This window comes from Oncorhynchus gorbuscha, linkage group LG04 (genome assembly GCF_021184085.1).
Source record: "Oncorhynchus gorbuscha isolate QuinsamMale2020 ecotype Even-year linkage group LG04, OgorEven_v1.0, whole genome shotgun sequence".
Lineage (NCBI taxonomy): Eukaryota > Metazoa > Chordata > Actinopteri > Salmoniformes > Salmonidae > Oncorhynchus > Oncorhynchus gorbuscha.
The window spans coordinates 60,304,899-60,317,495 of NC_060176.1; the positions used below are offsets into that span (position 1 = coordinate 60,304,899).

Genomic DNA, 12,597 nt, shown 5'->3' on the forward strand with positions numbered 1-12,597 from the left:
CCTCTACCTTTTCTACCTGGAAAAGTACCAGGATGTTGTCTTTGGTTTTGAATCTGAATAAAGAGCACTGAATTTGGAAACTGAATCGGAATGTTCTGAGAAGTTGATTAAATTAAACTTTGATTAACTTTAAATTATGAGTTGTAAACTTCATACACAGACAATGCAATATCTACCATATTGAAACTGAATATATGAATATTGAATTTGAATATTCAATCAAATGTAAATTTGATTTGCATTCAATTCAGTTTCAAATCATAAAAGTTCAATTTATGAATTCAATGTTTAAATTTGTGAATTAAACATTCTAAAATGTTATATTGAAAATTCAATATCCTCATACAATTTATAAATATCAAATACCATTTCTGTTGGCACTGAAATCGCTCCATATGTGGTTCTAGGGCTAAAGGTATCTCAAAGCAATATTTTCCAGACTAGTACCAAAAGCAACATATCGACCAAAAACCCTTCACATAGGTGTGGTCTGCCACATAAATGCATATAAATCAATCAAGGATATTCGTATTGTAACACAATTTGGTTACAAGACTCAACATAGACAGGTTGGTTGTTTAGCAACAAAACTGAGGCGTGTGGAACTAAGAGGCAAAACAGACATGGTTGACTTAGATTGTTGACAGCATGGAAACTATATTTAGTCTCCAATGTTTATTAGCATTGACATGAAATCAGTCAAAACACCTTAAAACAAGACATGGTATCAATAACAAGATGAAACTAACTACTTACGTTTCAACACATGGCAGTTTCTTTTCATTTTTATTTTATTTTATTTTACCTTTATTTAACCAGGTAGGCAAGTTGAGAACAAGTTCTCATTTACAATTGCGACCTGGCCAAGATAAAGCAAAGCAGTTCGACAGATACAACGACACAGAGTTACACATGGAGTAAAACAAACATACAGTCAATAATACAGTATAAACAAGTCTATATACGATGTGAGCAAATGAGGTGAGAAGGGAGGTAAAGGCAAAAAAAGGCCATGGTGGCAAAGTAAATACAATATAGCAAGTAAAACACTGGAATGGTAGATTTGCAATGGAAGAATGTGCAAAGTAGAAATAAAAATAATGGGGTGCAAAGGAGCAAAATAAATAAATTAATTAAATACAGTAGGGAAAGAGGTAGTTGTTTGGGCTAAATTATAGGTCGGCTATGTACAGGTGCAGTAATCTGTGAGCTGCTCTGACAGTTGGTGCTTAACGCTAGTGAGGGAGATAAGTGTCTCCAGTTTCAGAGATTTTTGTAGTTCGTTCCAGTCATTGGCAGCAGAGAACTGGAAGGACGCCCAATTTTTCAGTTTTTGATTTGTTTAAAAAGTTTGAAATATCCAATAAATGTTGTTCCACTTCATGATTGTGTCCCACTTGTTGTTGATTCATCACAAAAAAATACAGTTTTATATCCTTATGTTTGAAGCCTGAAATGTGGCAAAAGGTCGCAAAGTTCAAGGGGGCCGAATACTTTCGCAAGGCACTGTATATACACTTTTGTACCTGTTTCCTCCAGCATCTTCACAGGGCCCTTTGCTGTTGTTCTGGGATTGATTTGCACTTTTCGCACCAAAGTACGTTCATCTCTAGGAGACAGGACGCGTGTCCTTCCTGAGCAGTATGATGGCTGCGTAATCCCATGGTGTTTATACTTGCGTACTATTGTTTGTACAGATGAATGTGGTACCTTCAGGCATTTGGAAATTGCTCCCAATGATAAACCAGACTTGTGGAGGTCTACAATTGTTTTTCTGAGGTCTTGGCTGATTTCTTTTGATTTTCCCATGATAAGCAAAAAGGCACTGAGTTTGAAGGTAGGTCTTGAAATACATCCACAGGTACACCTCTAATTGACTCAAATTATGTCAATTACCCTATCAGAAGCTTCTAAAGCCATGACATTATTTTCTGGAATTTTCCAAGCAGTTTAAAGGCACAGTCAACTTAGTGTATGTAAACTGGAATTGTGATACAGTGAATTAAGTGATATAATCTGTCTGTAAACAATTGTTGAAAAAATTCATTAATTATTAACCGACTTGCCAAAACTATAGTTAGTTAGTTAACAAGAAATGTGTGGAGTGGTTGAAAAACGAGTTTTAATGACTCCAACCTAAGTGTATGTAAACTTCCAACTTCAACTGTACCTCAAATACCTCAATTCAGTATTTTATTGTCCCCCACGATGAAATTGGGAATGGACTGTGAATCTGTCAGTACGTTCGTCACACGCGATATCTCAGACAGTACGGGCCCGATTTTTGATGAAAACTGGGTGAATTACGCATCTTGTTATAGTGATCTGGCATTTGCAAAATTACACTGATTGGGCCAAGGTGGGAGCTAATAGTAATTACCTAAAATATCATTAGTGGAGGATGACGACATGTTTACTGTTTGCATTATTTATGTTACAAAAGAAAAGGGCTGGCTCATCTATTAGATCTACTGCATTTTCTATGTATTATTTATAGGCAGAGAAGGGACTCATATTGTATCATAGGTTGAAAGATGCGGAGAGACAGCTTATGGGATGAATACAATTGTGGGCATAATTGCATTTCTTACCTATAGCCTACATTTCCATATCTAGACAGAAGATGGCACTATACTATTAGTACAGACTGTCAACGCCAAATATTTATATCAAAAGACTAAAGCATACAGGGATAGAACAAATAGGCGTAGTGATTGAGGAGATACAGGCAGAGCAGGGCTTGAACCATGTAACTATGGAGTTACAGAACAAGTACAGGACTACCTCCTGACATAGAGGTCCAGACCTCTTAGTGCAGACTGTAGTAGGTTACACTATATATATATATATATATACTGCTCAAAAAAATAAAAGGAACACTTAAACAACACAATGTAACATTTGGTATTTGCCAGAGAACACCAAGATTGGTGCCCTGTGCTCCTCACAGATGAAAGCAGGTTCACCCTAAGCACATGTGACAGATGTGACAGAGTCTGGAGACGCCGTGGAGAACGTTCTGCTGCCTGCAACATCCTCCAGCATGACCGGTTTGGCGGTGGGTCAGTCATGGTGTGGGGTGGCATTTCTTTGGGGGGCCGCACAGCCCTCCATGTGCTCGCCAGAGGTAGCCTGACTGCCATTAGGTACAGAGATTAGATCCTCAGACCCCTTGTGAGACCATATGCTGGTGTGGTTGGCCCTGGGTTCCTCCGAATGAAAGACAATGCTAGACCTCATGTGGCTGGAATGTGTCAGCAGTTCCTGCAAGAGGAAGGCATTGATGCTATGGACTGGCCCGCCCGTTCCCCAGACCTGAATCCAATTGAGCACATCTGGGACATCATCATCATCATCTCCATCCACCAACGCCACGTTGCACCACACTGTCCAGGAGTTGGCGGATGCTTTAGTCCAGGTCTGGGAGGAGATCCCTCAGTAGACCATCCGCCACCTCATCAGGAGCATGCCCAGGCGTTGTAGGGAGGTCATACAGGCACGTGGAGGCCACACACACTACGGAGCCTCATTTTGACTTGTTTTAAGGACATTACATCAAAGTTGAATCAGCCTGTAGTGTGGTTTTCCACTTTAATTTTGAGTGTGAGTCCAAATCCAGACCTCCATGGGTTGATAAATTTGATTGATAATTGATAATTTGTGTGATTTCCATTGATAATTTGTGTGATTTTGTTGTCAGCACATTCAACTATGTAAAGAAAAAAGTATTTAATAAGAATATTTAATTCATTCAGATCTAGGATGTGTTATTTTAGTGTTCCCTTTATTTTTTTGAGCAGTATATATATATAAGAGAGAGAGAGAGAGAGAATGGAAGGCAACTTTACCACAAGTGCTGATCTAGGATCAGGTCCCCTCCTGTACCTATTGCCTAACCTTATTAAGTATGACCTTAAAGGCAAAACTGATCCTATTTCAGCACTCTGGGACACAGTCAAATCTCTACAAGTACATAGGGCTCAATTTGGGATTTGTCCTAGACCAAGTCCCTCACACTGCACTATACAAATTCACTCACGTGTACACACCTCTCTGGTGGCCCCATCCCACCAATGTAGCAATCTTTGCAAACGGCTGCTTCAATAAGTATTGAGGGGAGGTCGTAACAGGCTTACCTAGACACGGTTCGCTACACTATAATAATGTCAAATTCATAACTCAAGTCATACGTGGAAGTATCCGCTGCCGCGAGACTGGTCTTTCTGTTAGGCCTATCTCTCTATAGCCTATATCCTATCTTGTCTCTTGTGTCGCTTCCCACAACGATGCTACTGAGGGTTGTGGAGCAACAGTCCAGTGTGCTGTTATGTGCACACCATGTAGGCTTTTCTCCCATTGTCGGCTTGGGTCTACCGTATATAGCCTAATGAAATTCACCGGAAGCCCTCAGATCAAAGCGTTGAAGATGACCCATTTCATGCAATGATTTTAAAAATGTGTTGAATAAATAGGCTTATATAGTTGATTTAATTCCTTTACATGTTACCAATATGTTGCGGTTTTTAGAATAGACTGTTCACCGTCGTCTCATTTTCACTTCAGCGACGCAACATCCTCTGAATTTTCCACAACTCTACGCGATTACGCGCGTAGCCAAGAGGACCGTAGAGATTTCCATTACAGGTGCTCGTGTGAGTAATTTTGGACCACTTTGCATGTTCAGTGTGTAAGCGAATTAATTTAATACATCAAAGGGGAAAACACCAGAACAGTCCTACAGCAAGAATGGTTCTGCACCTCTAACGTTCGGATGATTGTAATTGGGGCATGCGTTTTATTGTTTATCCATAGCGGACTGTCGGAGTTTCGATAAACCCAGATGCAAAAAAACAAAACATAGCAAATAATTGGAAATAACGAGGCTCTGCTTGATTATGAGGGTATCTATAATCAGAAATGCATTTTTATTTGTAATTTTAAGGAAGGAAATATTACAGGCTTGAATAACGCGTCTGTCCTGCATAATAGAAGACAACATTTGTAAGTATGCCTGCGTTATAGCCTAGATCACAACCTATGATTTGATTTTGCACCTGTGTTTATTTTTGCATGAATATGTCAATGCAAACTCCACTGGATTAGAACAATTAACCTCGATAATTACAATGGTTTATCGAGTCCGGTGAAAATTGTGCTTTGACGTCTATAGCCTATATTTTTATTTATTTAGAATTAAGATCTCAGTACTATGTTTTGTATTAGGCTATAATTATATTCACAGACGTTTGAAAGGTGAACAGGAATGCAACATGTCGGTGTAGAGATCTCGGTCATATTGTATACCATTGAGGAATATCGTGCACATAATTGTAAATTATGAATAAATAAACTGAAGTAATTAAATCCCAAACCACCCCCACCCCTTCTACGCGATGGGAAGTGTGTGGATCATGATTGTCCAGTATTGCCAAGACATGGTATTACAATCTTCATCCCCAGGCCTATGGTTTTGCTTTGTGTAGGCTACATCCATGGCATGATTGACTCCAATCATCCCTACCTTGCCTTTGATCAGGGTTTCCAAAAACTTGGTCCTGGGGCCTCCCAGGCGTGAACGTTTTGGTTTTTGCCCTAGCACTTCACAGCTGATTCAGATAATCTAATTTTGATGATGAGTTGATTATTTGAATCAGCTGTGTAGTGCTAGAGAAAAAAATTGATAGTGAGTTGATTATTTAAAGCAGCTGTGTAGTGCTAGAGAAAAAAATGGATAGTGAGTTGATTATTTAAAGCAGCTGTGTAGTGCTAGAGAAAAAAATGGATGGTGAGTTGATTATTTAAAGCAGCTGTGTAGTGCTAGAGAAAAAAATAGATAGTGAGTTGATTATTTAAAGCAGTTGTGTAGTGCTAGAGGAGGGGTGTCAAACTCATTCCATGGAGGGCTTTGTGTCTTTTGGTTTTGCCTTGAATTAAGACCTAGACAACCAGGTGAGGGGAGTTCCTTATTCATCAATCAATTACAGGAGAGGAGCGAAAATCCGCAGACACCCGATCCTCCGTGGAATGAGTTTGACGTGTGCTCGGGCAAAAACCAAAACTTCCACCCATGAGGCCCCAGGACCGAGTTTGTGAAACCCTGCAGGTGATAAATATGCTCACAATAGAAATTGTGTCACCATACTACTTAGAAATCACTACGCAAAGAATGTATGCTCCTGCAGCAGCATGCTTATTATGGGGTAATAACATTGCAAGGGTTGATGGTATCCTATGAATGAATTTAAATGGTAATCTGTTTATGGTTATTGTTGCCATTTTTCCCCTTTAGTTTAAAAATAAACTCAGGACCAATTCTACCATTGTGCATTTTCAATCTGGTTGGTATCACATGTACTTTCCTGTCTCCTGTCTGATTTAGAGTATATCCCATGTTCATTCTGCTGGGGTTTTCTGAGACTGCTCCGGCTGTATACTTTTGCAAAGCTCATCAACATCTTCAGCCACTTCAAACACATCATGCCACAAGAGGAGGGAGCCTTGCTGCTTTTGGCATTTTAAAAAGACGCTGATCAAAGAAGAAGTCAACTGCTGTGAAGAAAACCCCTTCAGTAAGACAGTGAGTTTCTGGAGTGAATTTGAAGACTCCACCGGACCTGTGCCCTGGAAACAACACAACTTGACTGAGAACTATCAGAGTGACTGCTGACCTCACAGTTGTAATTGTTGTTTTAAAAAAGAAGAAATGTGTGGGCATCTCTGGTGACCTGCTGGGTAGCAGTGGTCTTGTGCTTTAGTAGGAGTGGCTGAACCACGATTACCATAGTGGGACAATGGCACGGCCAGGCTCTGGGGTGCTGGTGTCAGTCAACGGGCTGGGGTACCCCCCTCAGAACCTGGCCCGGGTGGTGGTGTGGGAGTGGCTGAATGAACATGGGCGCTGGCGGCCCTACAACGTGACAACTTGCCACCACATAGAGAACGTACTGAAGGGGGATGCGCAGGGGACTGTGGTCCTTGGACAGGTGGATGCCCAACTTGCCCCTTACGTCATAGACCTGCAGTCCATGCACCAGTTCAGACAGGACACAGGTAAGAACCATTCAAGAACCACTGTGTAGTTCATCATCATGTGATACATACAGGGGTTACAGACAATGATAGCTATTTCCTATTATTATTATTTATGAATTTCAATGGTTGAATAGATGAACAATGTAAAAGGTGCAGTCCATGCCACAGCATGCAGTACATATTATTTACAGTGCCTTCAGAAAGTATTCACACCCCTTGACTTTTTCCATATTTTGCTGTTACATCCTGAATTTAAAATTGATTGCATGCAGGTATTGTGTTACTGATCTACACACAATACTCTATAAAGTCAGTGGAATTATGGTTTTAGAAATTTATACAAATTAATAAAAAATGAAAAGCTGAAGAGTCTTGAGCCAATAACGATTCAACCACTTTGTTATGGCAAGCCTAAATAACTTCAGGAGTAAAAATGTGCTTAACAAGTCAGACAATAATTTGCATGGACTAACTCTAACAAACAATATTTTTGAATGACTACCCCATCTCTGGACCCCCTCACACACGATGATCTGTAAGGTCCCTCAGTCGAGCAGTGACTTTCACGCACAGATTAAACGACAAAGACCAGGGTGGTTTTCCAATACCTTGCAAAGAAGGACACCTACTGGTAGATGGGTAACATTTTTTTAAAGAAGACATTGAACATTCCTTTGGTAAAAGGAAATTAATTTATTTCCATGACAGATTTAAAAAGCTATTTTGGACTGACCATTGTAGATATTTTCAAATACATGCAACTTAAGTTTCATATTAAGACATTTCGATTTGAATCTTTTGGACATCAGAGTAATCTTGAGGGAACCCTATTTGATTCAGAAAATATATTAATATGGTAGGTATGATATATATTTATATAGAAAACATTGCAGAGAGCCTTTCCAACTGAAACTCTTTGAGAAAAATATAAGCTACTGGAACCAAAACTTTAAAATAACTGATATTGGAGGGAATGTTGGAACATAACTAATGAAATTACAGTTATGTAATTTCATGTACGCTTAATCCAGTATAAACTAATGTATAGAATTTACACAATTCAAATTCTACAGCACAACGGAAGTATAAAACGAATAATGACACAATAATGCATGCCTTCTAGGAATGCTATAAAATCCAGAAGTTATGGGCTGAGTTAGAAAGTTGGCTGTCAGAAGTAGTACAATGTAAATATAATTTTAATCTGTCTGTATGCATATTTCAAGACATGGCATATGAGGGTGCAGTGAGCTACCCAATGGGTTTGACAAATACTTTTCTTGGCATCTTGAAAAAACCTATATACTTAACATTGGCGGATTGGTAGATTTACAGTTAACACAATGGAAAGGTCAAATGCTTTATTATCTAAATGTTGAAAGTATGTGGGCGACGGAGAGGAACAAAATGGTGCAGTTTGAGGCCATGTGGCGGAGAGTGATACGGGCGCTGGAGATGGTGTGAGCAGGTGGTCTGGGCATGGGTGATGTTGTGGATGTTTGTGTGCATCTGTATGTTGTCGCTTGTATGTGGATGTTTTGCATTGTAATTTTTTTTATCATACATAAAATCTTACATCTTTCCTAACTTAGTTAATGGAGAGAAAAGAAATTGCTCAGGAGACCAATGGTGATTTGAAACCAGTTAGAGTTAAATTGCTGCGAGGATGGATGAACAACATTGTTGTTACTCCACAATACTAACCTAAATGACAGAGTGAAAAGAAGGAAGCATGTACAGAATAAAAATATTCCAAAACATGCATCCTGTTTGCAATAAGGCACTAAAGTAATATTGCTAAGAATGTGGCAAAGAACTTAACTTTTGTCCTGAATACAAAGCATTATGTTTTGGGCAAATATAACACATCACTGAGTACCACTCTTCATATTTTGAAGCATGGTGGTGGATGCATCATGTTATGGGTATGCTTGTCATCAGCAAGGACTAGGAAGTTTTTTAGGAAGAAAAGGAATAGAGCTAAGCACATGCAAAGTCATAGAGGAAAACCTGGTTCAATCTTCTTTCCAACATACACTGGGAGACAAATCCACCTTTCAGCAGTACAATCACCTAAACACAAGGCCAGATATCCACTGGAGTTACGCACCAAGACGACATTGAATCTTCCTGAGTGGCCTTGTTACAGTTTTGATTTAAATCGTCTTGAAAATCTCTGGCAACACTTAAATGGCTGTCTAGCAATGATCAACAACCAACATGACAGAGCTTGAAGAATAAAAAATTAAAAAATAGCGGGCAAATATTGTACAATCCAGGTTTGACTTACCCAGAAAGACTCACAGCTATAATCACTGTCATAGGTGATCCTAACATGTATTGACTCATGGGGTCCCATTAATTAAATGTCATTGGAGGAGTGGTTGAGTGACCCGACTTTTCCCCCTCATATCTTGTTTCTGTGGCTACAGCTAGAGATGCAGGTGTCATTTGGTTAGCTAGCAAGAAATGTGAATCGCTTTGCTAGCTAACTAGCTATACTGAACATGAACAACTGTTATCCAGTCAGCATATCTCTTGTGTTCGTAAATTCACTCTGCCGATCTACTCCGTTTTCAGATCACTCTGTGTGCCAGAGAGCGCATAATAACTGATTAATTTACAGACGCGCAACACTCGCTGAATATGACGGATTTTAAATTGTTGCCAGCAGCAGTGTTAGTCACTAATGCTCTAGATAACATGTAAATAGCCGAACTAGCTCTGCTAGGGTGAGTAAAATGGTCAGAGTTAGGTGTTCTCTCATTAGCGTCTGGAAGTAGTTAGGAAGCTAGCCAACTTTAGCTAGTTAGCTTGACTACCTTTGGGAGGAACGCTCGGATCAACCCTACTCCTCTGACAGAGCGTCCCGCGTCAAAGTGCAGTGCGCACTCTGAACACTCGGAGCGCGAAACGCTCTGAATTTCAATTCAATTCAATTCAAGGGCTTTATTGGCATGGGAAACATGTGTTAACATTGCCAAAGCGAGTGAGGTAGACAACATACAAAGTGAATATATAAAGTGAAAAACAACAAAAAATTAACAGTAAACATTACACATACAGAAGTTTAAAAACATTAGACATTACAAATGTCATATTATATATATATATATATATATATATATATATATATATAATGTACAAATAGTTAAAGGACACAAGATAAAATGAATAAGCATAAATATGGGTTGTATTTACAATGGTGTTTGTTCTTCACTGGTTGCCCTTTTCTCGTGGCAACAGGTCACAAATCTTGCTGCTGTGATGGCACACTGGAATTTCACCCAAAAGATATGGGAGTTTTTCAAAATTGGATTTGTTTTCGAATTCTTTGTGGATCTGTGTAATCTGGGGGAAATATGTCTCTAATATGGGCATACATTGGGCAGGAGGTTAGGAAGTGCAGCTCAGTTTCCACCTCATTTTGTGGGCAGTGAGCACATAGCCTGTCTTCTCTTGAGAGCCATGTCTGCCTATGGCGGCCTTTCTCAATAGCAAGGCTATGCTCACTGAGTCTGTACATAGTCAAAGCTTTCCTTAATTTTGGGTCAGTCACAGTGGTCAGGTATTCTGCCGCTGTGTACTCTCTGTGTAGGGCCAAATAGCATTCTAGTTTGCTCTGTTTTTTTTGTTAATTCTTTCCAATGTGTTAAGTAATTATCTTTTTGTTTTCTCATGATTTGGTTGGGTCTAATTGTGCTGTTGCCCTGGGGCTCTGTAGGGTGTGTTTGTGTTTGTGAACAGAGCCCCAGGACCAGCTTGCTTAGGGGACTCTTCTCCAGGTTCATCTCTCTGTAGGTGATGGCTTTGTTATGGAAGGTTTGTGAATCGCTTCCTTTTAGGTGGTTGTAGAATTTAACGGCTCTTTTCTGGATTTTGATAATTAGTGGGTATCGGCCTAATTCTGCTCTGCATGCATTATTTGGTGTTTTACGTTGTACACGGAGGATATTTTTGCAGAATTATGCGTGCAGAATTTACAAACAAGACAATTTGACAACGCTCTGAATTTACGAACGACTCAAAGCACACTGGAGGCAATTTACGAACGCACCCTTAGTTGTCAATCAAACGTATTTGGCATGCTTCAAATGGGCGGGCAGGCAAGTTCCCAGTCAGTTGTCCAAATGTGGGTTGGGACAAGCATTTTATTCCCCATCGTTTAACAGTGCAATTTTGAAGTTCCCAAATCTAAGAGGACTCCCATGGTATTTACATATTTGCAGAAATCCATTCACGGCGAATGCGTTTGTTCTAGTGATCTAAAGTCGCGCTTTTGTTACTGCCTGTAAACACACAGTCCAGTTTAAAGTGAATGATGGCAGGCCCGTGTGGCAAATAGTTATTTGCATAAAGGTCTGTTGAGCTCTGATTGGCTATGGCGCACCGGTCTGTGTAGACTCCGGGCCTGGACAAGACATGTTGTTTAGGTTTTATTTGTTTCTGTGTCTATAAATTGTCCAAACACACAGCCATTTTCCCACTCTATATCGCTATAGAATTTTCACAAATGCCTTAATCTACATTATTCCCAAACATTCTATGAGTTTGTGAAAAAGGGCTCGCTTGTCAGAAAATGTTTTTAAAAAGTGTTATGTTCTTCCTGGGGGTGTATATGAATGGATTTTTAATACGATTTCATGTTTCGAAAACGCTGTCAGTTCCACTTCTATTCCATCCTCTTCTATGCTACAGTTTTAATGTCATGACCTTGCTGAGACAGCGGAGCATTAGTCAAGGGAGCAAGCAACTGCTCTAATCGCCACTCTCTCCATCGCCATAAAAAAAAGACAAATTATATTTTCTGTAAAAAAAAATTGTGAACAATAAATCGTTTTCATGTTAGGTTTTGATGTGGTATTTTCATGGTTCATCTTATTGTACTCACAGTGGTGACAAACCTATCAATCATTTATGATGAGCAAAGCGACATTTCACTCTACCTAGTTAGTAGATAGAGATATTCTTAGAAATAGAGGATAGAGTTATCCAATAAATAGTCAGTATGTAACGGATGCGAAACGGCTAGCTTAGTCGGTTACGTCACTTGCTCTGAGACCTTGAAGTAGTAGTTCCCCTGTGTCCCATACCAGCTAGTGCAGTCTATTCCTTTTTCATAAAATATCACCTCACTAGGGTTACACAGGATTGGCTAACAATAATGTTTTGCTATGTGGATTGAAATCATATTAGCTGGTGTGAATGTGACAGAGGCAGTAACTTAGCATGGCTGCCTGTCAAACCTGCCTAAAGAAGTGCCGTGGGCGATTTTCTTTTTGCTCTTCCTGTCATTGTGCCCGCTTATAGAGTATAACAGAGAGCTGCACGTGTCTAGGACTGGGTGGCTGAGATAGAGAGAGGAACCAGCCAACCGTTTGTCAGCCATTACCATGGCGCTGGGCCTGACGTTTATCGCTCCTCATTGTGGCATTCTCCGTGTTACCTTCCCCCTCGGCTGGGATAAAACTGTCACAAAAGGTGCAGACGGACGACATCCTGGACACCCTCTCCTCCTCCTAAAAACTGTGATAGGCTCCTCAAGCTATGGCTGCCCTATTGATC

The 12,597-nt window shown here is 39.8% G+C and overlaps 1 protein-coding gene across 1 annotated transcript in view; it reads left to right on the top strand.

Moving 5' to 3' along the window:
- The first annotated feature begins 6,379 nt into the window (after positions 1-6,379).
- LOC124034386 (E3 ubiquitin-protein ligase DTX1-like) overlaps positions 6,380-12,597 on the top strand; it is a 51,363-nt gene continuing 45,145 nt past the window's right edge. Inside the window, exon 1 of the mRNA XM_046347515.1 lies at positions 6,380-7,050. Within this exon, the coding sequence (XP_046203471.1) occupies positions 6,792-7,050 (259 nt within the window). The 5' untranslated portion in view covers positions 6,380-6,791. The remainder of the gene's footprint in view (positions 7,051-12,597) is intronic.